General features: G+C 39.6%; 1 protein-coding gene across 13 annotated transcripts in view; it reads right to left on the bottom strand.

Moving 5' to 3' along the window:
- PDLIM5 (PDZ and LIM domain 5) overlaps positions 1–27387 on the bottom strand; it is a 215943-nt gene extending 188556 nt beyond the window's left edge. For 9 of the 13 annotated variants that reach the window (XM_021101756.1, XM_021101753.1, XM_021101752.1 and 6 more), the window contains exons 1-2: positions 27258–27387; positions 23392–23530 (exon numbers count right to left, since the gene is read on the bottom strand). In XM_021101756.1, the coding sequence (XP_020957415.1) occupies positions 23392–23487 (96 nt within the window). In that variant the 5' untranslated portion in view covers positions 23488–23530; positions 27258–27387. Of the gene's footprint in view, positions 1–23391; positions 23531–27216 lie in introns of all 13 variants that reach the window. The other 4 variants (XM_021101758.1, XM_021101757.1, XM_021101750.1 and 1 more) reach the window with 3 other exon arrangements.

The raw sequence follows: 27940 nt of genomic DNA on the forward strand, positions 1-27940 counted from the left end.
AAAAGAATGAATTAAAAAAGACGGTTTCTGATTTAGAAACCTACAGTTAAATAAGCTTCGGTTCCAGCCTCCTCTCAAACTCTCAACTTTGTCCTTCTTCCCCCTCCTCCTGTGACATTTTCTCCATGAACAAGAAAAATTCACAAGTTGGTGAAAAGCAGTGGAAAGTTTTATTCAGAAACTTGAAAATCAGACTTGCAACAACTTTGGCCAGCATACGGCTGCCAAAATGAAAAAATCCGAATCAAAGCAAAGATAAATACCATAGAACAATGATAATAGAGGTAAAAGTAGATAAATAGGTTGTCTGTGAAAAACTTCGCCAAGTATGATAGAATATTTTATCTAAATCTTATACGTATCTTAACATAAGACTGAGTAATCTAAGACCAGTTTAGCGTCTCACCATGGCTTACCTTGAAAACCTTCCAATATACAAAGATCTCCTCATCAAACTCCCATAAAGGGACATTTTGACTGACCAAATAATGGGGAAAAAATTGAGTTTAAAAAATGTAAACAAAACAAAACAAAACAGTGTACTGAAACAGCGGTTTGGGTATGTTTTACAGAACAAAGGACAACACTGTTCCTAAAAATCACAGAAACTATCTCTAAATTTCAACCAGCACCCTGATGCTCCTGCTCGTAGCTTAAGGTTTCTAACCAGAGAGGCAGACTGAGGAATTAGGAAGGGTTGGCTCCAGGACCCCCTGAAGAGACAAAAATCCGAGGATACTTGAGCCCCTCATATAAAACAACATAGTATTTGCATACAATCCACATACATCCTCCATATACTTTAAATCATCTCGAGATTACTTATAACTAATATGATATAAATGCTACGTAAATAATTATAAATGCTATGTAAATAGTTGGCAGTATGGCAAATTCGAGTTTTGCTTTTTGGAAGTTCCTGAAATTTTTTTTTCCCCAAATATTTTCGATTCACATTTAGCTGAATCCACAGAGATAGAACTTGCAGATGTGGAACTCCCAGATCAAAGGGCCAAATATATAGCTGTAATACTACATTAAACCATATTCTAGGGAGTTCCTGTCGTGGCACAGTGGAAACAATCCGACTAGGAACCATGAGGTTGCAGGTTCGATCCCTGGCCTTGCTCAGTGGGTTAAGGATCCAGCGTTGCCGTGAGCAGTGGTGTGGGTTGCAAATGTGGCTTGGATCTGGCGTTGCTGTGGCTGTGGTGTAGGCTGGCAGCTGTGGCTCCAATTAGAACCCTAGCTTGTGAACCTCCATATGCCTCAGGTGCGGCCCTATAAAGCAAATCAAACAAGCAAACAAACAAACCATGTTCTACTGGTCATAATAGGTTTCCTTAACTTCGCATGTGCCTAACTCACTATCAAAAGTGAAATACACAAAAAAATTAGTAGTCAGAAATCAAATACTGTTTTAAATGTATACTTACCATAAAAATGATCATCTGATTAGTAACTTTTCTTTGATTTTAAGGAAGTTCATAAGACTATATTAAAATAGAATTTCATAAATCCATAAACCACAGGCCAAATTTTCTTAAATTTTTTCGTTTCATTACATTTCATCTATTCCAGGCCATTAAAAAAAAAAAAACAACACTTTAATATGAAAAACTAAAAGTCATAGTTTCACTCTTTTCCTACAAATTTCAACTTTTAAAAAAATAACAACTATAGAAATGGAGAAATCAAAAAGGCCAATTCCAATATTCCTCAATTAACATGCCACTTTTAACACATAAATACATGTGAATACTTTAACACAAAAATAAAGAAAATGTTCCATTAAGGTTATGGGGTACATCTCTGGGCTTGACTGCCTGCCAAAATTCACTAACTCGTATTAACTTAAATCGCCTTTTATTGGCCCTGGTTGAGAACCTTTAAAACTATTCCCTAGATTCCAAGACACAGCAAGTAGGGCTGACTTGACTTAGAGCAGCTCCAATCATAGGCCACCCAAGTTATGCCGAAGGCAATATAGCCAGAAAAGCATGGATAACTGCCAAGAGTAATTCTATCCAGGTCTCTGAAACCCAAAACCTCCCTTCCAACACCTTCACCTCACGTCACCTCCATCTAACAGACACCTACTGATATCAGGCACAAACTTTTGAAGAGATTGGGAAATGGCAAAAGGATACGTGTGGATGCTTGGACTAAATACCTAAGATTGTCTGAAATCTACATCAACCTAAAATTTAGCAATCATAACACCCATAATAACAAAAATATCTTTACTTGTATTACATGCATTCTTTGCCAGGTATTCCAAGTACTTAAAAAATATGGACTCAATCTTTCCAGTAATCCTACAATATAAGTACACTATTAATAATCAAACAAGAAAGCAGAGACCCAGAGGAGTTTTGTAATTTGCTCAGGATCACACTGCAAGAAAGTTTAAGTACTGGGATGTGAACACACCATGACTGTCTTCAGAGTCCATACTCTTGCATGCCTATATTTCTTACATCTCTTCTAAACTATCAACATATAAATACTCAAAATATTTAAGTTTAGAGCCAACATAGTAAATCAAGATAACCAAAAAAAAAGAGAGAGAGAGAGAGAGCAAGAGAAATGAAAAAATTCTCTATATGAATTTTTATAGATGATGGAAGAAGATCCAAGATAGGAATTCCCATTATGGCTCAGCAGTAATGAACCCAACTAGTATCCAAGGGGGTTGGATTCCTGGCCTCACTCAGAGAGTTAAAGCCGTGATGTAGGTCACAGATGTGGCTCTGATCCTGCCTTGCTGTGGCTGTGGGTGTAGGCCAGCAGCTATAGCTCCAATATGACCCTTAGCCTGGGAACTTCCATATGCAGCTTGGTGTGGCCCTATTAAAAAAAAAAAAAAAAAAAAAAAGGAAGAAGAAGAAATAAACTGTTATAGGAAGAACCTCAGTAAAAAAAATCTGTTTTTAAAGATATTTATGAACATGTCCACAGTTTCCTGGGTAGCTAGACTTAAGGTTTGCTAAGGTGTTTTGTTTTGTTTTTAATTTTTTTTTGTCATTGTTTTCCAAGTATTTTCTTTTTTAAAAAAGTATGTTCAACTAGAATGTATATATATAATTTTTCTAATCAGAAGTAAAATGTTCTCTTGAAAATGTGATTGTGATAAATTACTATTTTCAAAATAAGACAATGACAGAGAAAAACTCTTCATCAAAATCTAACAGTTATTCACAACAATTCTACAGACTATATTTTGAGGTAGAAAGAAGCGGGAAGAGGTTTGAGTTACCTAAAAAAAACAAAGTGACACTCTTACCTACTTAAGCCAAAACATTCAAAACATCAGAATTACAAACACCATCCAGTGAGAAATAACATGGGCTATACAAGCTATAAAGGGAACAAGGGCAATGAGTCCAGAAGATCTGAAGTAAGACTCAACACTGGCTTCAAGCACGTATACGCTCTGTGCGCGTGTTAACACCAAAATAAGATGAATCAAGCTTGAGCGTTGATACTAAATTGTCAAATGCATCCATACCTTAGACTCATGAGTTGTGTAGGCGTATTTTTGACATATTTTGAGGTTTTGATTTCTGTTTGTTGTTGTTTTGGCCATGCCCACAGCATATAGAACTTCCTAGGCCAGGGACTGAACCTGTACCATAGCAGTGACAGTGTCAGATCCTTAACCTCTAAACCAGCAGGGAAATCCCAACGTATTTTAAGTTTAGATACGATGCAACTTTAAGAGTTACCTAGTAGTTTAAAAGACCTGGGAGCCATATATATACATATACATGTGTGTGGTATATATGTGTGTTTAAAGAGAAGGCAGAATTGAATTCAGTAAACTAGCATTACTGAACTGAGAGATGATTTTCCAATTGACACGCTTACCACTATCTTTAAGTATAGAGGCTATTCCTTGGTTAAGTATGTTCAATTTAGTTAAGAAATCATGTTACCATTCCTGTATCAATCCCTGAAGTTAAATTTTAGGTCCTATTATTTCAAGTAAAAGTAATAATTTGCTGTCTACTCATTCCTGTTTAAATGCTACTACTACTTCTTCGGCACTTCGGTAAAAATTTTTTTAGAATGTATACTCGTACTATGTATAAGAAATAGCAAGGGCTTATAAACTGATCATTTTATGTCGATCAAATAAAGTCACATCAATTTGCACAGTCCTGTAGTGGTAAATATATACACATTGTTGTGAAACAGATCTTTAGAACTTCATGTTGCAAAAGTGAAACTCTATACCCATTATACTCACTATCTCCCTCTCCCCCAAGCTCCTTTAATTACCTTTCTATTTTTCTGCTGTCACTTTTATTTTCCTCTTTGAAGAAAGACTATGACTTGAGATTAAAATAAAATTAACATCAATGCAAATTAACAATCATCATTTCTGGTGAAAGCCAAATCTGACCACGAAACTCAAGCTACTGTATTTGAAAAACCTGGATTATCAAAGCTAGAGAGGTATGAGACCTAATTATTTAAACAGGCTGCGAAATCAACTTCCAAATTATGCTGAAGGAAACACTTGCTTCACAAAATTGCTGAAAAATCAGTCTCAAATTGTTACCAACTCCAGAAAAACAAATCATCTGGATGACATTCAGAGCTTTACTATTAGATTAGAAAATAGCTCTCCCTTAGAACAAATTTGTCCTTTACACAGAAATTGCCTTTGATGAGAAAATTTCTATTTATAACATTTCTTGCCCCTCCTTCAGACAAGTTAAAAGGGTGGGGCTTCACTGACACAAAAGGTAATACAACTGATTATTAAATTTTTAACTGGGCTAACAGATATTTGTCTGGCAATAATAAAACAAGTCTCAAAAAGAATGTAGGCTTGTGGTGATACTAAAATAAAGCACTTTGGGAAAACTGTCTTCCCTAAGAAAGTGTTTAGCTATTTGTATTTTATTTTATTTTATTTTATTTTTTATTGTTATTTCCCCCAACACGCTTTTTTTCCCCACTGTACAGCATGGGGACCCAGTTACACATACATGTATACATAATTTTTTCTCCCATTGTCGTGCTGCATTATAAGTATATAGACATAGTTTTCAGTGCTACACAGCAGGATCCCATTGTAAATCCATTCCACGAGCAATAGTTTGCATCTATTACCCCCAAGCTCCCAATCCTTCCTACTCCCTCCCCCTCCCCTGGGCAACCACAAGTCTATTCTCCAAGTCCATGATTTTCTTTTCTTTGGAAACATTCATTTGTGCTGTATATAAGATATCAGATATGAGTGATACCATATGGTATTTGTCTTTCTCTTTCTGACTTATTTCACTCAGTATGAGAGTCTCTAGTTCCATCCATGTTGCTGCAAATGGCATTATTTCATTCTTTTTTATGGCTAAGTAGTATTCCATTGTGTATATATACCACATCTTCCTAATCCAATCGTCTGTCAATGGACATTTGGGTTGTTTCCACCTCTTGGCTATTGTGAATAGAGCTGCAATAAAGCATTCGGGTGCATGTGTCTTTTTTAAGGAAAGTTTTGTCCAGATATATGCCCAAGAGTGAGATTGCTGGATCATATGGTAGTTCTTTGTATAGATTTCTAAGGTACCTCTATACTGTTCTCCATAGTGGCTGTACCAGCTTACATTTCCACCAACAGTGTAGGAGGGTTCCCTTTTCTCCACACCCTCTCCAGCGCTTGTTATTTGCGGACTTATTAATGACAGCCATTCTGACTGGTGCGAGGTGTCACCTCATGGTAGTTTTGATTTGCATTTCTCTAATAATCAGGTATGTTTAGCATTTTTTCATGTGTTCGTTGGCCATGTGTATCTCTTCCTTGGAGAAATGTCTATTCAGGTCCACATGAACAAAAGAAAAGTCAAAAACCATATGATCATCTCAATAGATGCAGAAAAAGCATTTGACAAAGTCCAACATCCCTTCATGATAAAAACTCTCACCAAAGTGAGTACAGAGGGAACATTCCTTAACATAATCAAGACCATTTATGACAAACCCACAGCAAATATAATACTCAGTGGAGAAAAAGTAAAAGCCTTCCCAATAAAATGTGGAACAAGACAGGGATGCCCACTCTCACCACTGCTCTTCAACATAGTATCGCAAGTCCTACCCACAGCAATCAGACAAACAAAAGAAACAAAAGGCATCCAAATAGGAAGAGAAGAGATAAAATTGTCACTGTATGCAGATGGCATGATACTACATATAGAAAACGCTAAGGACTCAACCCAAAAACTACTTGAACTGATCAACAAATTCAGCAAAGTAGTTGGACATAAGATTAACATTCAGAAATCAGTTGCATTTCTGTAAACTAACAATGAAATATTAGAAAAGGAATACAGAAGCACAATACCCTTTAAAATTGCACCACAAAAAATCAAATACCTGGGAATACACCTGACCAAGGAGGTAAAGGACTTACATGCTGAGAACTATAAACCATTAATCAAGGAAATTAAAGAAGATGTAAAGAAATGGAAAGATACTCCATGTTCCTGGACTGGAAAAATTAATATTGTAAAAATGGCCATACTACCCAAAGCAATCTACAGATTCAATGGAATAGCTATTTGTATTTTAAATTTCAAAAAAAAATGTAATCTGGTGACTCTAACAGAAGCCAGGACAACTGGACTGAAGACAAGCCCACGGGAAAAGCTAGCTGACTTCCAAAGGTCATTCCTGCAAGGTACAAATGAAACATTTTAATGATCGTCCAATGTAATGAGACCAAAGCTTCCCAGGAAATGTTTCTGAAAATAAAACTTAAAAGGCAATCACACGTATTATTTGATAAATCTTTCAATGGACTGGATCATTTTACATATCAGTATGCCTTTAATAACCAGCCTGTTACTTTAAGTGATTACCCGACAGATACTAAAATTTCTCAATCTCCATTATGGAACTGAAAAATAAGGGTAAAACCAAAATCTTGGAGAAAAGACAAAAATAAGTTTTTGTTTCACCTTATCTTTCAAAGTAAATATTCTTGTAAAGGTGACGGCAATGAAATTAATGAGTAGTCACCCTCCACAAAAGTTACTATCACTGAAATATATATTAAATCTGACTCTACCTCGCATTTATAATTACTCTTCCTACATGTAAACTGAAGTACTAATAAGGAGATAAATACCAACATTTACAACCTTTTAAACCTCAACTACCATTAAAAAGGAATATCACAGAGAACTATATCCAGTCACTTGTGATGGAACATGACGGAGGATAATGTGAGAAAAAGAAGGTATATATGTATAACTGGGTCACTTTGCTGTTCAGCAGAAATTGACAGAACATCGTAAATCAACTATAATAAAAAATTTTTTAAAGTAACATCGATCCTGGGAGTTCCCATCGTGGCGCAGCAGAAACAAATCCGACTAGGAACCGTGAAGTTGCGGGTTCAATCCCTGGCCTTGCTCAGAGGGTTAAAGATCCAGCGTTGCCATGAGCTGTGGTGTAGGTCACAGACACAGCTTGGATCCTCTGTTGCTGTGGCTGTGGCGTAGGCCGGCAGCTGTAGCTCCAATTAGACCCCTAGCCTGGGAACCTTCATATGCTGCATATGCGGCCCTAAAAAGTCACACACACACACAAAAAAAGTAATATCAATCCTGAATAAAATAACACTGCAATCAGCAGACTTTTCAGACTTCAGAGAAAATATTTACTGTGTGTCACAGTACTGTGTACTGTGTTCCAAAACAAACAAACAAACAAAAAACCCCACAAAACCCTCTCTTTGTTGACAAGGTCTTATTCTAATCTACAGGCAAAATGCTCCTGTCCTATCAGCTAAGCTACTGTGGGTTTTATTACAGCTAATCTTAGGAAATAAATACCTCAACTCTCTAAAGTCACTTCCCATCACTCTCCCCCCTTAATCTGCTCCAGCTACTGAAGTCTGGCTGTACCTGAAACATGCAAAGCAAACATTCATCCCAGGGTCTTTACCATTTGCCCAAAATGCTCTTCTCCCCACTTCATCCAAGTCTCCTCAATGTCACCATATTATTATTATTATTATTATTATTATTATTACCATGCCTTATTTGCTCACCTTCTATTTATAAACCAGTAACTTCCATCCAACCACCACTCCCTCGCTCCCTCGCCCTACACTCCTCTGTTTTGCCTCACACTATTTATCGCCACCTATTTTTACTTATTATCTCTTCTTCTTCACTTCTCTAAAGTATAGGTCTGGAAGGGCAGAGTTTGTTGTATTCACATGACCGTATCCCCAGTGCCTAGGACAGTGCCTGGCATATTAACCATGTTCAGTAAATGTTTGTGGAGTAAGTAAATAAGTCAATGGATGAACAGCGATGCTTTACCTTTATTTGTACGGCTAAAATTCAGACTAGTTAAATTTTATTTTATTTTTTATTTTTTTGTCTTTTTAGGGCCGCTCCCGTGGCATATGGAGGTTCCCGGGCTAGGGGTCTAATTGGAGCTGTAGCCACTGGCTTTTGCCAGAGCCACAGCAATGCCAGATCCGAGCCATGTCTGCGACTTACACCACAGCTCATGGCAATGCCAGATCCTTAACCCACTGAGCAAAGCCAGGGATCGAACCCGCAACCTCATAGTTCCTAGTCGGATTCATTTCTGCTGTGCCATGGTGGGAACTTCTAAATTTTACATTTCATAAAATTAATAAAGCGTATAAATAGTATGACCACAAACAGATTTTCTAACTTTGTCTACATTTGGGTCAGGCACTCATTCCAGCTGCAGGTGGCTAGGGTCAGACGAACACAAGAGCAGGCAAAGAGCAGAGGTCAATACACCAGAAGCTGGTGTTGTGCAAAGACTCCGGGAAAGGGACTGCTAGTAGTGTTTTTTTTTTTTTTTTAAGGCTGTAAATTAATTACTATTAGATTATTTTAAATCTTAAGATAAAATCATCTTTTAAAACTATTATTATTTTGTCATACTTAATGTAACATAGATATTCATAAGATGGTTGTAGAGTATTATTTTGCAAAAATACCCCCAAATTAGAAAACTCATTATTTCCCTGCATTTATGAAAAGCTGACCTTAAATAAGAAGTATGCAGTTACATCATTTGCTAAGGCATAATGATTTATATTATTTTGGACCTGGAGCTACATGATATTGATAACACTTTTATCCATTAATAACATATTTAAGGCAAGAAAATCTGAATTTACTGAAGTGTCAACTGTCAGGCTTGTCTTATTAGATGTTGACCCTGCTCAAGAGACGTCTCTGAAAAGTTCACAAATGAAAACCATTAAATCTTATAAAAACGCCCTCCCCTTGAAATAATAAAAGGGCCAGAAAACATAACTTTGGGCACTGGTCATACTGACCAACAGGCTAAAACATTCTTTTTAAAAATAGACACTATTAAAAAAATATTTTTCAGTTCAACATACCTAACCTAGAATAAACACTCTAACACTCACTTTATCTTGGAGGCAGACCCGAACAAAAGTGTCACCAGCATAATTTGTAAACAACTACTGAATGTGTATGCAACATTTCCTTATTAAAGTAGAAGAGGTCATAACATCACAAGGAAATGAAAACAGAAGCCATCTGGCAAAAAAAGCTGCTTCTTACAGTGATAACAAAAAAATTTCAAAGAACACAAAATAGAAAACTGGTCATCAGCGTACACATAACAGTGAGAAAATAATGAATGCGTTACGAGTTACAAATAACTTTTTCAAACAAACATATTAAAACGAGCATCTTCCTTCCAAGTCGTCACCTTGGAAGGCTCTGTGGTTACTCCCTTGCTCAAAAAATTTTTGGAATTCTCCCCTGAAATGTCTATCAAAACCAATTTTAAAACATACCAGCTGGCAGAGATGGTAAAAATCACAGGAGCAGTAAGCTACTCTCCCTCCCTCAGCTTTAACCCAGAGGAATGAGAATCCCTCTCAAAGCCCCAGCTGTCTCACCATCACCCCCCACGTCATCCTTCTCATCTTCTCGTTACCTTAAGCCTCCTCCGCCCTCATTCTGACGCTAGGCTTCCCTCCCCTCCCTCATCTCAGGACACTCCCCTCCTTGCTCACTGCACTCGGGCCACACTGGCCTCCTTTCCTCTTCCTTGAAACCCAAGCTCTTTCCTGCCTCATAGCCTTGGCCCTTACTGTTCTCCATGCCTGCAGTGCTTTTCTTGCTCTTCCCACAACTGGCTTCTGATGCTTAAGTCAGCGTTACGCCATCAGTCAGAAGGACCTCTGCTGACTGCCCAACTTCAAGTACCACCCTTTACCCCTTCTCCCCTTCCCCCAACTATTCTGTAGCTTATTTATCTAAATACTTGTGAGTTATTAGAATGTAAGGGTCATAAGAATAAGGACTTCGTTTTGTGTACTTTCAGTGCCTAGACCTGTACTGAGCATATGGTTAGCTACTCAATAATGATAATAAATAAATGGCTCAGAGTTCCCATCGTGGCGCAGTGGTTAACGAATCTGACTAGGAGCCATGAGGTTGTGGGTTCCATCCCTGGCTTCGCTCAGTGGGTTAAGGATCCAGCGTTGCCGTGAGCTGTGGTATAGGCTGCAGATGTGGCTCGGATCCCGAGTTGCTGTGGCTGTGGTATAGACCGGCGGCTATAGCTCTGATTAGACCCCTAGCCTGGGAGCCTCCATATGCCACGGGTGCGGCCCTAGAAAAGATATTCATTCAATCAATCAATCAATAAACGGCTCTGTGCCCAGATGCAGCTCCAGCAAATCCTGTCTGTTGCTGCTACTTCTGTCTCCTCTCTGGATTCTACAGACCCTGGTCGAGAAGTCCCTTGCCATCCTAACCGGGCTATGTGGTCAACATACATGTTACTGTGGTCTTTTCCTAAGTCTGATTACATAGATATCCTCTCCTACTCGCAAGCTCCTTCTTAAGTTCCCTATCATGTTCCATGTACCTTTATGTCAGAAAATAGAGAACCGCCCTCTCTACTCAAGTCTAGTACACAGTAGGCGATCATCAAATGTGGTAACTAACACCTTCTCCTCCTAGGGCTCTAGCATGAATCATTCGAGACCAGATAAAACCAAGAGGACATACTCTGCTCTACCAAGAATTTACCCATCTCTCCTAAAATATAATAATAATAAGAAGAAGAATACAATCTCCAAAGACTAAGCTTGAATACACCTCCTATTACCTGTTCCTTAAATTCCTTCCCATGATACCCCCTGATCTTTCATGCAAACAGCACACACATACACAAACACCTGCCCTTCTCAGTCTCTCCTAACCTCCATATGTGTCCACATGAGCCTGAGTTTGCACACATACAAAGCATAGGCCAATTTTAATTTTCATTCACTTTTTAAACAAAAGACACATAAACTGTAAACATTTCCAACAGTACGAAAGTATACAGAGAATTCTACCAAGCCCACCGCCTAAGAGGTATTTTTTTTTTAATATTCCTTTTTGAATTCAGTAAGTCTTAATATATGTGAAGTGTTAGGTTCAGTTCTGGGAGTCAACACAGAAAAACATTTAGAAACTGAATTACTTCCAAAGGCAAATGCTCAGGAGTGTGAAGAGAGGCAACTGTCATGAGAGAAACATTTGAAGAAACGGCTTCCAACAGAACATCCGCAAGACTCAAAAGGAAATACAGCTCAGTCACCTATTTAAAAGGCTGTAATGTGAGCAAGGGCTATCCTTTGTTGTGTGTGACCCTGAAGGACAGAAGTAGAACCCCTGGGTCACATACAGAGAAAACAGATTCAAGATAACACAACGGCAAGTCTCTATCTAGAGAGGTAGAGAGCTATTACATTAAGTCATCTCTGGGGCATGTCGCAGAAACAAGGTCTAGGATCAAAAACAAAGAAGAGCAAAAGGTTTCATCCGTTAATTATAACTGTCAAAGATACAGATGACTACTACAACTGCAACCCGACTTCCCATTTGTCTCCTATCATCATTATGATCTCAGTCAACAGTTATGGAAGATGTAATGGGAATTTTAATATGATCCTGAGTAAATGAGACCCAGAGTTGTAGAAGATTTTCCCCCTGGTGAGAGAGGTTCATGATTTAACAAAATAGATGACCTAGCTGTGTACTTCAACTGTACTGCCAGGAAAACCTAGCGTGAAGATCAAGAATTTGAACGGATCTCTGGCCCATGGCTTTAAAGACTATAACCAGTTCCTCTTCATTTAAATGCTACCACTTTAGCATAACAATGACGTACAAAACAAAACCAAGTATAGCCAAAGATGCCTTCAGCAATCAACATTCATTATTAAATTTAAAGTGTTAAAATATTCTAAGTATTGTGTCAACTTCAAAGTCCTGTAAATCATTTGTCACCAAGATACTTTCGGCATTATAACAGGACTAAAGCATGGTATCATGTATTATTAAAACTGACATTTATTTCCAAAAAGGATTTGACCTAGGGTGACTGAATTCTGAAAAAGTAAAAAGATGAGTAGTTGAAGAAAAGTAGATCTGTCACAGTATTTAGTCAATGACAGTTCCACTGCAACTTAGCCTTAACCTTTTTTTCTGCAATGATCTAAATAACAAAAGATCCATAATGTAAATACGGTTTTTTAAATAAAAGCCACAGAGACTTCCCAAACATAAGTATACAAAATGTAATTCAATGGTACATGAGAAATATCCATAAAAGCATGTGAAAATCCCTAAACATCCTGAATTCAAAATCTGGGGCCTAGAAGCTAAAATTTTAAAATCTCACTGATGATGCTGATGATTAGTTTAGAAACTAGTCATATTTTTTCTTAATAATCCATTTATACAAGCCTTTAATTCTATAGTATGTATTCTCTCTTTGAGAAACACACACAAAAACTCAGTTGTCAGCAGCAAACCAGAAGAGTACACGGGTTGAAAGCATTATAGTATCACTATTCAGTTTGACTGCTATCAAATCCTAAGCCTAACCAATTACCAGCTATGCAACTTTGAGCATTATATTTAATTTCTCTGTCTCTGTTCCTTCATCCGAAAATCAGAGATTTAAATCATACTTGCTCAAAGGTTGTCATGAGGATTAAACAATCAAACATGGGCAAAATATTTCGAGTAGGGACTAGACAATAACAAGGGCTCGATCTATGTTAGTGTATTTTCATCATTATTATTTAATAAAGGAAAGAAAGGAGACCCACGTGAGTTGGAGCAGTCAAACATTTCAAAGAGCACCTGGTATATAAATGCACCTTAATGGACGGGGAGGGCTTCAGATATAAGAAATAAAGGTACTGTGAGAGTTCCTGTTGTGGCTCAGCAGAAGGACCCGATGTTGTCTTTGTGAGGATGCAATGTGAATCTCTGGCCTTGCTCAGTAGATTACGGATCCCGGAGTTGCTGCAAGTTGTGGTGTAAGTCACAGATGTGGCTCAGATCCAGCCTTCCTGTGGCGGTGGCACAGGCTGTAGCTGCAGCTCTGATTCAATGCCTGGCCTAGGAACTCCCATATGCCACAGGAGCAGAGCAAGAAAGAAAGAGAGAAAGGAAGAAAGGAAGAAGAAAGGAAGGAAGGAAGGAGAAAAAAAGAGAAAGAAGAAAGAAAAAAATGAAAGACATAAAGGTATTTATGAAAGAAGAAAGGTATTTACAAAGGAAGGAAGGGGGTAGAAAGAAAGAAAGAAAGAAAGACAGACAGACAGAAAGAAAGAGAGAAAGAAAGAAAGAGAGAGAGAGAGAAAGGAAAGGAAAGGAATAAAGGTATTGTGCATGAAGAATAAAGAGAACCAGGACTTCAGGGTTCAGAACAGGCAGTTTAGACCACAAGCTCCGTTCCATTAAGTAGGCCCACCGACATACAGCCTGAATGGCAGGCAGAGGGGTTAAGCAGTAAGTAACAGGAAGCCCTACAGTTCTATAACAGGGCAATGATGTATCAAATATAGGATTTTAGAATTTCTGCCTGGGCAAAGTGCCAGCCTGAGGATGAGGAACCAGCCTAGGAGGGAATAAGCCATTGATAAAGTTTGGAAACACATTTGTCTGCTAAAATATCAAAGTTATCACTCTGAAAATTAGATACCAAAGAAATACAACCTCCCAGAATGAATAAAGGCAGATGTAAACAGAAATCCTTAGTATAAAAAGATCAAAAGAAGCATCTACAGACTATTTGGAAGTCAGTAGCATGGAGATACTGCAAGAGAATGTGATAATTACATGAGTAACAATGCTTGTATTTATATACAAACTTCTTTCTGCAGAACATCTCTAAGGGTTGCAAGTGAAGGAATAAAGCCTTTGTTTTCTTAAGGACGTTTGTCCTCCAGTATCTTTTCTCTAGAAGCAAAATACTTTCAAAACATACCCACAATCTCCTCTGGCTAGCTATTACACAACCTTATTAAATGTTTTAATTTCAGCATCTCTAAAAGTTAATATCTCAGAAATCATGTGAGAAATACCGGGCTAATCACTGGATACTCAATACAAGCAAATCACAACACTCAAACCCCCAATGCAATCAACAGGGATTCAGTTGTTACCGTCATTCAACACCTACTTCTGCTTTTGGTAAATCAAAATTTAGCCAAGACAATTATCAGGAAGAACAGTGGGCACTGTGAAGTCAATTTCTGAATCCTAGGAATTAATGAGTCACAAATTTCAAATGACAAATGGTACAAATTTTTTTTTTTTTTTGTCTTTTTTTCTGCTATTTCTTGGGCCGCTCCCGCGGCATATGGAAGTTCCCGGGCTAGGGGTCGAATCGGAGCTGTAGCCACCGGCCTATACCACAGCCACAGTAACGCGGGATCCAAGCCGCGTCTGTCACCTACACCACAGCTCACAGCAATGCCAGATCCTCAACCCACTGAGCGAGGCCAGGGATCGAACCGCAACCTCGTGGTTCCTGGTCTGATTCGCTAACCACTGAGCCACGAGGGGAACTCCTACAAATTCTTATCTAGTTCCAAATCTCTCTCATCATATTTAAAATTTTACAAGCAACATACTAAAAGGGAAATCCCTCCTTCCCTCATCTTTAAGTGTGTAAAATACACACAGTCCTGGCATCCTGACCCTATCAGCGAGGCTACCAACCCTTAGAGGCTCTGCGGCTTACACCCAGGTAGAACGAAGAAAAACATCGTGCCACAAGTCTAAATGCTTTCCCAATGCCTGACTCACTAAGCCATGAGACACTATAAACCACTGTGACTTGCTATGCTCCACTGGCTAATAAAGGTTGATAGGAAAACACTGTGAGGCTCCCAAGGGTGAATTTTACCACACCCAGGGACCAGGCCAAACACCTTGTTATGGTCAGTCACCTTGTCACATGCTTTCAAAGGAGCTAGTGACGTGCGGGATTTGAAATTACACAATATATCCGGCTACTGGAGAAACTCCAAAGAAACTCGATTCAATTAAATGCTTAATTTTTCAGAAAGTCTATGACAGGGCACCATGCCAAAAACTGTTCCATTAAAAAAAAAAAAAAGTTCACCCCATAATTGGAAATAATATGTTAACAGAGAGAGGAAATCCATTGGGAAATAGGAAACAAATGATAGAGGATAATTACTAATCAAAGCTCTAAATGGAAAAACTCACATAACAGTATCCCCTCAAAGTTCGTGAAATCTTTTAAAGATCAGCACGTTTTTGTTCATACATTCTCATGCAAAATGGAAAAAAAAATGAACCACTTAAAAACATATAGGGTCCTCTGTAGAATACCTGTGATTAAGCCCTATAAGAAAGGTGAAAGATGGAAACAGGCCCATCTGATTGGAAAGATCAAAGTCTGTTGAAACATGTGCTAGCACAGGTATGAGGAAACCAGCATTCTCAAATTGCAGGTAGGAGTATCTCTACAGAGATATTTGGCAGTATCAGTCAAAATCACAAATGCATAGAGCCCTTTGATTCAGCAATTCCATTTCTAGGAATCTATCCGACAGATATGCTCACGTATATGCCATATATAGATATAGATGTAAAAATTACATCACAGTGTTACTAAAACAAAAAGATTAGAGACATGGACTTCCACTGTGGCTCAGTGGTGAACCTGACTCGTATCCATGAGGATACAGGTTAGATCACTGGCCCCACTCAATGGGTTAAGGATCTGGCGTTGCTGGGAGCTGTGGTATAGGTTGCAGACGCAGCTTGGATCTGGCATGGCTGTGGCTGTGGCGGAGGCCAGTGGTTACAGCTCCAATTCAACCCCTGGCCTGGCAACTTCCATATGCCACAGGTTCACTGGTTAAATAAATTATGATAAATTCAAATATAATGCAGCTGTACAAAAAAAAAAAAAAGAAGAAGATATATTTACTGATTTGGGTTTAAGTGAAAAAAAAAGCAAAATGCCAAAAAAAAAGTATATTTTTAAGGACACTATTTGTGTTGGGGGGGTGAGGATATATACTTATTTTCACATTTCGGTACAGCTTATCCCTGGAAGTATACACAAGAAACTGCTAGTATAGGTTGCTTCCAAGCAGAGCAATTTAATGACAGGGCAACAGGAGACTCTTTCCTCAAAACCCTACTGAATCACTTGGCTTTCAACACACACAAATGTCTTACCTAAAGAAAAGCACAAATTCACCAAACTTTAAAAGGGAGAAAAAGGTGAAGGGTTAAGATTTCTTGAGTACCAACTTGGACCCAGTAAACAACTGTTCCCATTGTTGCCTTTTTAAAATTGCCTTTCTCTTTTCCTTCCATCTAACTTGTTCTTTTCAGTTCCTCCTGTCGACTTTCCCAGCTCGCTTTACTTTCCTCCTTTTGGGCTGGACAGGGACATTTGCTGCAACTGCTTAGCCTTGCTAAATGTGCTAAATGCCAATGAGGCTGATGACCTTTGTTCCAGTAATTATCACACTAAATGGGCAAGAATCTCAGCCATAAAAGAAATCTGAGTATTTGCAGAAGGATAGACAATGCCACTTATGCAATAAGAAAGAAAAAAGAACAATAATGTGACAGAAGACAGGGGAAGTGAAGATGTGAGATTCCTTTGTATGATTTGACAAAAAATTCTCCCAAACCTAACTTGAAACATGCATTCAATACTCTCTGCTCTGTCCATACCTCAATATTTTACCACTGAAAAGAAAGGAGAGGGGAAGAGTACCTGTGCTATATGAAAGTGATTTTTCCCACTCTGTAATCAAAAAAACAAACTTGAATTCCCAGAAGAGTCATATATTAGCTCTGTGCCCAGAGGACTTAAATGAGGGGTCACTTATGGTCACTGCTCATTACTTTGTTAAACTAATGTCTTCTTTTCATTCCCATTATTGTATCATTTATTTGCAAATCCTTACATATGAACATTTCACAGGCTAGGCTCCTGTCAAGCTTTATATTATATACTCAATATTTCTACATCTTTAAAATTTAAACAAAGCTCTAGATAGAGTCTCACCTACTGAAACTGAAACACAATTATCTTTTATAAGGTGCCAAAGAAACAACCCTTTTTATCCAGAGCAATGTTTGCTTCTGGATTAACTAATTCCTATCAGATTTCTCTTCCATGCAGTTGTGACCCCGGGAAAAGGCCATGCCTTGAGGTACACGGCAATCTGGGTAAGAACTACTGCAAACAGGATATTTCAAAGACACCAGGTTAACCACACAGTCACATGGCAGCCTGACCAACAGCCATCATAAAGACAAGCTCTTTGTGTTGAAAGTTCTCAAAAATAAGTAAAAACAGGAGTTCCCAATGCGGTGCAATGGGATGGGTGGCCTCTTGGGAGCGCTGAGACACTGGTTCGATCCGTGGCCCAAAAAAGCAGGTTAAGGATCTGGCGTTGCAGCAGCTGCCACTTATGTCACAACTGCTGCTCAGATCTGATTCCTGGCCGGGGGAACACCATCTGCCACGGGGCAGCCAAAAACGAAAAAAATAAATAAATAAGTGAAAATAAGTCTACAGGCTTCAGGATTCTCAGTCTAAGTAAACACTAGACCTCACTCGTGAGCAGATGAACAGGTTGTATGACAATCTCCTTCACTTAGGTCTAAAGTGCTGTTCTTGGAATTCCCTGGTGGCCAAGTGGTTAAGGACTCAGCGTTGTCACTGCTGTGGCTTGGATCACTGCGGTGGGGCAAGTACGATCCCTGACACAGGAACGTCTACCTGCCGAAGGCACAGCCAATAAATAAACAAATACATATATACATACATAAATAGTGCTATTCTGACTTCACTCAATCCCTAAAATACTGTTTCCTCCATCAGACACAAAAATCCTGCATACCAGGATTATTCCTTATTTTAATAAGTAAATTTCCAAAATGCCCAATAGTCATTAAAAACTTTAAAAAAAAAAAGCCCCTTTTTTCTAAAACTATTAACTTAAAAAAATACACTGATAAAGATTTTCATTTCTTGACAAAGATCAGACTAGAAAAACATTTCCAGATTTATCTTCAGATTCTAGACCCTCATCCCTACAAATGATAGCAAACTGCCACATGGGAAGAGGCAGGTCTCTGAGCCCCCACACAAAAGGTAATTAATATTTTAAAAGCAGAGGGTGAACATACATGTGAAATATACATTATGGAGTTAAACAAAGTAAATTATTAACTTTCTAACTTGGCGTAACGACTGGGCAGTTGGGAGGGAATGTAAAAGAAAATACTCAACGGCTTAAAATGAACAATGGGCCCATTTATTCAAGGTAGGATGGTTCTCCCATTTCAGCTTAGGCACTGAAAGTCCCTTTCTCCCTTCCTCCAGGAGGGAAACGCTGCAGCTGGCCTGTCTGGAGAATCACTCAGCTATATTCACAGCTTCACCCAGAGACAAGCAATGGAAGAAAAGTCTTTGCCTTCACTTTGCACTGGAAACCAACACAGAAATGCTAACTTGGAGGTGTTCAGATTTCATCCTTCAAGGACTAGTTCCATTAGTACTTCCTGTAGGAAGGCAACTCGCTACCCCCAAACAACCAAAGGTCTATGCCCACTGAAGCACTTATCTGTTATTTCTGCCTTTTTATCAAATATTGTCTTGCGACAGGTCTGAAGACATTTTCTAACAATGCATTTCTTTCTTTTCTCCCCAGGCTTTGCAGTCCCCAATACTCTGTCTCTTCTTCAATGGTTTCTGGGCACTATGCCTTTAAATACCGAATCAATGAATTCACAGCAGTGTTTTTACAGTTCTCTGCGCTATGTATACTCCTAAACAGCGCTCCGTAGTCCACGAAATGGTACATTTCTTCTGCTTTTCAAATTCAACTAAAATTCTGTCTGTCTTGGTAACGACTGATCCTCCCCTAACTCTTGAGAATTGAAATGTTATTATTTGGGTATTAAAATGTCTTCCCTCATTTTATCTGCTAAAGAAATACCATAGATGTGTTGACGGAGAATTGGGAAATCACCTTTCGGAAATCTAATACTGACGGTTAAGGGGAAAACTCTGATATCATAAGTCAGAAAATAACACAGAGCAGAGCATCTTAACTCTAGGATGCTGTACTTAAAATGTTATTCACAAATACACTATCCTTCTTGTAATTCCATCATGAGGAGCATCAACTTGCCAACACACGGCCTTGAATTGTGCAACAAAAGTCTCCTATTTCTTCTTGTAAAATATATTGGCAAAGACCAACAAACCCACACTGCTACAATGAAACCCATGCCCACATTCCATGGCTTCACGGCAATTCCATAAATATGGGGTCGTGAAAAGGCAGCCTACAAACTCCAGTAGCCAGTGCTCCACTGTAAAAATAGGAAACTGAAGACCATGACATGTGATCAAGAAGTTACAGCAATTGGAGGATCCTTTAGAAAAGTTTGCAAGAATTGCCAATCTTAGAAATCCACCTACTAAAAAAGTAAGTAAAACTCATTCAAAAACGATGGGGAACAAGAGTAATGTTGAAATTTTACGGTTTGCATGCTTTCAGAAAGCAAGTCTTTCAACATATTCATATGCAACAATACTCAAGAAAACAATGTTCAAATCCCAGCTGCCTATCTATTTCAAATACATTTGCTATCAGAGTTCCAATGTTATAAGAGAATGTAAAAAGCCATTTGGAGTTCAACAAAATAATATCTGACCAGAGGAAAAATTATATACTTTTGAACTCTATAAAGACACAGGTTCTGGAGTTCCCATCGTGGCTCAGTGGTTAATGAATCCGACTAGGAACCATGAGGTTGCAGGTTCGATCCCTGGCCTCGCTCAGTGGGTTAAGAATCTGGTGTTGCCGTGAGCAGTGGCATAGGTCGCAGATGCGGCTTGGATCTGGCATTGCTGTGGCAGTGGCATGGGCTAGGGGCTACAGCTCTGATTAAACCCCTAGCCCGGGAACCTCCATATGCCGTGGTTGCAGCCCTACAAAGACCAAAAAAAAAAAAAATTTCCTATTGCTATAAAAGATAACAACCAAGAAAATACCATGTTCGCCCTTGTTAAGAATTTCATACACCTTAAAATAAGAGAATCACTAAATGACATGTATGAAGGCATGCTTTGAGGTTTTAATTGCTTCTTGATACTATTAATTAAATAATCTAGAGACCACTGAAATATATCCCAATAATTGCACACAATTAAGGCAGAATAAATACAACCAGAGAACTAATTAAGATGAGGTATAACATTAATCATCTTACTATAACACTATAAATTAGTTATTAGGCACACATCTTTATTAGGCGATATTACTGGGCATGTTTGAACTGAACCACACAAGGGGTTAAAAATAACTACCATGAAAGGCCAACAGCCTGGCTGCACAGTTGAGCCAACATTCCCTCGCCTCCCCCTCCTCTTCCCATCCTCTCCAGTCCAGAATGAATTGCATGCCCCGCTGCACAAGGCCCAAAAAGGTCACAGGAGATGGCAGAGACTTTTTGTAAGAGAACAGAAATAACTCAGCAGCTTTGTTACCATAGTCTCTTTTAATCAGTATGTTCAAAATCCTTTAATTAGCACTCTGTCTACACAAGGAAAGCATTTCTTCGGTGCCGGGGAGGGCACATATGTATGTACACAGTGTCCTGTTGTATCAGCATCAACAACATGGAGCTCAGATTGTCTGCCAGGGAACTGAAGCACTGAAAAAGTTCTTAAAGGCCTGGTACCACAAAATTTACACATTCTATTTGCATCTCTATAATCAAACAGCAAAGTGATGACTAGGTTTGTTGCATTTGGGTGTCAATGTGTTTCTGGACTTTTTTCTTTGCTTTTAGCAAAAATGGAAGTATTTACACAATAAGTTTTGTTAGTCCATTATCATAAACTAGTATAGTCAAACTTTATAATGTTAACAGCATGTGAAAACAGACAATATTCAAATATTGTTCCTTTTTTCATAACAGCTCTTCCGTAAGAGGAAAAAAACTCTGCTTCCCTCTAAGAGGAATAAATCATAGGGCACATTTTCACGTGGATGTTTTACATTTAAAATTTCATCCAACCATAAAAAGTCTTAAAACTTGCAGGCTAGATTGCAGGTTTGTGTTTTCTTGTAAAATCTGAGTAACTGGAATCAAGACAAAATCTGGTGATGGAATAACTGTTTAAAAATCCACAATCAAGAAACAAGAAAAATTCATCAGTAAGCTGGGATTTGAAGTGTTTTAACAGAGACATGTAATTGTTGTAAACCTATTTTTAATCTTTCAAAATCAAGTTGGATATATACACTCTAAGAAGCAGTGTGTGTGTGTGTATATATTTATACATAATAACTACATATATAATAACTACATATATAATTAAACCAGAGATATCTTTTAAATATCTAACTAGAGAAACAATCTACCTAAATTTATGATAAAGCCTATTACTAGGGAAGCAGCAGAGCATAATTTCTTGAAGGCCAGCTCTTCCACATCAGCCATGTGAGCTCACAGCACAGCTCTATACAATGAGAACAGTACAACCACTTCACAGGCTGGTGTGAGAATGAGATGAGATGAGGCAAATAAAGAGCCTGGCAAAAATGCAAGTTTGTTGGTAATGCTGTGGACAGGGAAGAGGTATTTTCACGTATCACACAAAGTATAAACTGCACAACCTATCAAAAAATTATATATATATATCGGAGTTCCCGTCATGGTGCAGTGGAAACGAATCCGACTAGGAACCATGAGGGTATGGGTTCGATCCCTGGCCTCACTCAGTGGGTTAAAGATCCAGCGTTGCTGTGAACTGTGGTGTAGGTTGCAGACGCAGCTCGGATCTGGTGTGGCTGTGGCTGTGGTGTAGGCCAGCAGCTGTAGCTCTCCTTAGACCCCTAGCCAGGGAACCTTCACATGCTGCAGGTCTGGTCCTAAAAAAAAAAAAAAAAAAGACAAAAAATTTATATATTTATTTATATATTTAGAGTTGAGTATATATGATAGCCACTGCTTCATCACCTGTAATAGCAATACCGGAACCAATCGATATAAATGCTCTTCGATAGGGGATTGCCTAAATACATGCTACTTCCCTACAAGAGAATTCTATATAGCTGGTAAAAAAAAAAAAAAAAGGCAGAAAAACTATATATATTAATAGGGAAAGTTCTCCATGATAAATTGTTGAGAAGAAAAGCAATGTGTGGATCAGTGTGTATAATTCGCTACCGTGTAAGTAAAAGGGGAATAGATATTCATATTTTCTGAATATACAAAAAAAACCCTCTAGAATATTATATAAGTAATTAATAGCAGTAATTACCCACTGGAGATAAAACAGTGTCTTATACAGAGTTAGTCTCAATAAATGAAAGCTATAGTTACTCCCCTCATCAGTGTCATCATCATGAACACATATCCTGAAAATATGTACCCAGAATACATTCAAGCTAGATCCATATGAGGTAAACAGCCAATCTCAATTATTCAAAGGCTAGCTATCTAGTTGTTGATCCAAACCCTTCGATTCTTCTTCAAAAGTAGCTTTTGGCCATTTTACTGTAGGCTACTACTTTCACCAGAGAGTGAGCTGAGAAACAATACCAAACATAGTCATTTTATTCAATATTAAGCAACAGTTTTTAACAGACAGCTTTAGGAGCTGAAAGGGTCCATGAAAATCCTACAGTGCAACCTTCAGTTATACATGAAGAAACTAAGGTCCAGAGAATTCTCCAAATTAGGAACAAGAGTCCAAAGATTTGGGGTCTGCCCAAAATGAAACATTTTCCATTTTATTTATAAGATGGGGGAAATAAGCTTAATTGAAATCTACTATCCTTGCTAAACTCCCTCCTCAGCCTACCCTTTATGACAGGTTACTAAGTTTGCTGAGATGAAATCCCATAAGCAATTCTATTAAATAGAGCTCAGGTCATCCAGAGAATTCAACAACTCAGCCCCGAGGTTTCCAGGACTAAGCACTGAATGAACATTTGCAATAAAATCTGTAAAGTTTGCTTACACTGGAGATTGTCAGAGGCATGTTGAAATCCTTGCCACCTTGCAGCCGGAAACCCCAAGGCGCCGGGCCAACCAAGGACACACTGTAGTTGCTCATGGTTCTAATGGCTCAAAGTCCAATTCCCAAAAAATGAAAGGATCTGGGGAAAAAAATTAGATGGTTAACACAAAAGCTTACTTATTACATATTTAACTGTATTGAATACAAACCCAACTAAACTATGTTCAGTATTTTGTTTGGTGGGGAAGAGGGCATATGCAGAATAAGTCCATATGAAGTTCCCACTTCTATAGCAAAGAAATGAAGCTACAAGCTAATAAAGAATCTATAAACTCATGCCAATTTCTGTAGTCTAAAAATTCCATATCAAGAGTGTTACTTCTAGGAGTTCCAGCTGTGGCACAGTGGGTTAAGAATCCAACTAGAGCAGCTTGGGTCACTGAGGAGGTGTGGGTTCAATGCCCAGCTGGCACAGTGGGTTAAAAGATCCAGCATTGACACAGTTGCGGCATAGATCGTAGCTGTGGCTCGGATTCAGTCCCTGACCCAGGAACTTCCATGTGCCATGGGTGCAGCCATAAAATTAAAAAAAAAAAAAAAAAAAAGTATATTTCTAGACACTTGATCAGTTTTACAACTTGTGACAATTTGTGGCTTCCTGCATACCAACTTTAAATCAAAGTACCTTACAACACTTGGTTTTGTACTTTAAAAAGAACAAAATTTTATTTCGGGTTTAATTCAAAATGATTTTCCCCATTCTCTTTTGCCTGCAGTTGGCAAGAGTCCTTCAGTTTCACTTACTTAATTTCAAAGTTATTCTAACATAGAAAAGAAATGCAAATTGGTAAACTCTCATTTATGCTTTCCAAACACTAAATTCTTTAAAGTAAGTTGCTTTTTAATGCACAAAACTATTCTCTCCAATCATAAACTACAACTTGTATATCCTCTTACAGGGGCGTAGTATTTTCCTTATTTAAAGTAATTATTTACTTTTTCTTCAGACAGGTGATGGGCAATATACTCTAGCACAGTGATATTTCAGTCAGAACCTACTTTTTGTCTTATGCACACACCTCCAGGAAAAGCAGGAGCAGTTACCAGACAGTGAATAAGGCTGACTAGACCTGGTAGGAATATGGGGTTAATCTTAATGCATGAAAGGGAATCAGAGCTTTAGAAAAGAAGCACCACTTCAGTGCTTTCTTTTTTCTGCTTTGCTAGAGGTGCACTCATAATGACTCTCGTGGTAGTAATTTTATATAATAAAAAACTAAAGAAAAAAAGCGTGACGAAGTTTGATATTGGTTGTTAGGATGGTCATGTGTGAGTGGGAGAACTGGAAGGAATGGAGATTTTCTAAAATGTAATACTAAGAAACCAAATATTTCCCTCTTTAAAAATATCAATAATGCACCAGATGTGTAATAATTTTAAAACATTTTTAAAAAGCTGTTTAAGACACACGTCCTTGGGAAATCTTTGCTGTTCAACTAAATTATCACCTGATATTACCCGTCTTAAAATATTATTCTACTTTTTAACCCATTCAAAATTACTATTCCATCACCCCAAACTAACAGTGGCAGATGGAGATACTTGAACTACTGGGTATATTAAAGGCAAGCAGATTCCATCTTCTCATATGGGGAAATGAGTCAAAACTTTCCAGTCTACCAGAGTTCCTGATGTGGCACAGTGGAAACGAGAATCTGACTAGTATCCATGAGAATGCAGGTTCAACCCCTGGCCCTGCTCAGTGGGTTGGGGATCCAGCATTGCTGTGACCTGTGGTGTAGGTTGCAGATGTGGCTCGAATCCCACGTTGCTGTGGCTGTGGTGTGGGCTGGCAGCTGCGGCTCTGATTTGACCCCTTGCCTGGGAACCTAAAAAACAAAACAAACAAACAAATGCTTTCAAGTCTAGCTCTTAAAAAAAAAAAAATCAGTGAAAATCCTCACTGCATCTACCCAGAAAGAAAACGGGCTTTTCCACTAGCATACTACCAGGCGGTAATATGTTACATCAGTACTGATGTAACAGGCACTAAAAAGATGAAAAGGCCAAACCAGAGGTCAGACTATTAGATGTATGTGAAAAATGAGCAGTAAGGCCGTCATAAGGGGCAACAAATAATGTAATTGCTTTCTTGCTGTAATAAAAGAGTTTCAGAGAACTTCTAGAGAAAGACTATTTTAATAATGGCTCACAACACAAATTAAAAGTGCATAAAGCCGACAGATATTTCACAGGCAGCCTGCCTCTCCTTCTTTTTTAATCTTTAACCTTCGTCAGGAGAAGAATGTGAAAGTCAGGCTCAACTTCCTCTGATCTCATTGTTCCCTACAAGAAAATGTATTTAATTCATATATTAACCCATGTACCTGCAACTTCCCCTTACTTGGAGTTTCCTTCCTGATTTCCCTCATTTGTTATTAAAATTTCTAGCGCTGGCCAGGTCACGGCCACACTACAGGAACCCGTGTCAGTTCATTCCTAGTCCATGTCATTTCCTTTCCAGTATTCTCCCTTTGCTAGCTCCACCTGCCTTAAAATATTCTGATCCCTTAAGCAACGGTAACATTATTGGCCTTTTCCAGGTGTCTCTCCTCTGGTTATTAATGCCCAAAGTCTGCCTAAAATACCAAGCAGGCAGGAAATAGCAAGCAGCCTCTCCGCTTTCAAACATGTAGAAAATGTTGGAACTTCTGTATGGTGCTGGATTTCCTTTAGGGAAAGTCCGAACGATGTCTTCACTCAAGTACTTGGGAAGGAAGCTTGGTATTTCCCACACTTCTATCTAAGCTTCTTTGGTGGGTGGGAAGAGGGAAAGGAAAACTCCTGATGAATTGCTGGGAGTGACAAGAAGAGTCTGCAATTAAAGCAGTATCTTGAGATTCTTTTTCCGCAGACTCAGAGACTGCGGAGATAGAGTGAAAGAACTAAAGCCACAGGCACTGGATGAAAGCAGGCGACGAGACAGTTTGCCAGCGGAGAGGTTCACGCCTAGCCCTGTTTGCCAAATAAGGTTCCCGAGCCGGCTGTTTCCGAGGCCAGGCGGGTTGCGATGTCCTCGTGGTCAGGAAGGCGGACTTGGGATAGGATCTGGCGATCACACCCTAGACCTGCCCTGCCCAGCGCAGCCACGAATTTTCTTTCCAAGCTCTGCCCTGTCCATACGCCCTTCCTTTTTCCACTTATTGTCAAACGAACCGAAGGCACAGCCTTTAAAAAGCCCCAACAAGTACGCAAGTACTAATAAATCCGGCGTTCACGGCAGATTTGTTTTTTTAAAAAAGCTTTTATTTCTGGACGCACGGAAGTTTCCCCCTAACAGGTTACACAATCCTAAATATGCGGGGGAAATACACGCTTCTCGGCGTGAGAGCAAATAAAAAAAAATGCACACGCCATTCCCGTTTAGCCCCGCTTCCCACCCACACCGCCCGGAGATTCGCACAGGACGATTGTGCCCCGGGACGCCTAGGTGGGTGCCCGGCGGCGCCCCGCAGCCGGATCGCAGGTCGGTGCGGGGGTGCCCGGGGAGCCCCTCCGCGCTCGCGCTCGCCACGCCGGGCGCCCGGGTCCCGCGTCCCTGCCTCCGCCGCGCTCGTGCCGGCCCTCCCGGGCTCCGGTGCCCGTCCTCTGGCCTGGCGCCCACTCCCGCGCCGCCTTTTCCAGGGCGCTTCTCCTCCCAAGCCGTTGGGCGTCCAGCAAACACCTGAGAAACCTCCCAGCGCTCAGCGCGCCTCTCCTCTCCCCTAGCTGAGCGTCCACCCAAGCGCTCGGCGCACGGCCACCCCTTCTTTCCCTCCTTCCTACCGGGGATCGCAGACGTACATCCCCGGCGGACGGCAACTCACCTCGGGGCCGCAGCGGCTCTGCCTCCGCCTCAGACGAGAGCTGACAAGTGACTCCGTTGCGTGCGCCTTCCCCGCCGCCCGCGGGAACTTCCGCCTCCTGGCTCCTCCCACCCGCCCCGCCCCCGCGCCAGGACACGCCCCCTCGGCTCCCGGCCACGCCCTCGGGCCGGGCAGGGCTGCGCCGCGCTGGGAGCAGGCTGCTTGCGGCGGCGCCCAGCTCGCGGGCTTGCTGGGGCGAGCTGAAGCCGTCGCGGAAAAACAATTGCACTACCTAGTTTCGGTGGGAGTAGTCTTAGGGGATTTTTGTCCGCCCCGCCTGAATGTTTTGTACTGGAAGCATTTCTCTCTCCAGAAACTGAATTGGCAAGCAGTTGCTTTGGCTAAAAATAGGAGAGGGCTTTTGATAAATCCCTATCAGTATGCAAGTTCCGCGGCTACTGCCTGGTTTTTTTGAGAGAGCTTTGTGTGCCCTAAGAAGTGAAGACCCTGAAGTTTACTGAGCAGGAAGGTGAAAATCAGTCACTTTAATATTAGAAGTTAGGTCCTCTGATCAAACCAGAAGATCGAGATACAGAGCAGCTGCCCAAAGTGGTTCAACCACTATAACCTCAACTTACTTTTCTAAGTCCAGCTCAGTGGTTCAGTTTCCAGTTTGTAGAAGATTGTTTGATTTAGCTCAAGGA

This window comes from Sus scrofa, chromosome 8 (genome assembly GCF_000003025.6).
Source record: "Sus scrofa isolate TJ Tabasco breed Duroc chromosome 8, Sscrofa11.1, whole genome shotgun sequence".
NCBI lineage: Eukaryota > Metazoa > Chordata > Mammalia > Artiodactyla > Suidae > Sus > Sus scrofa.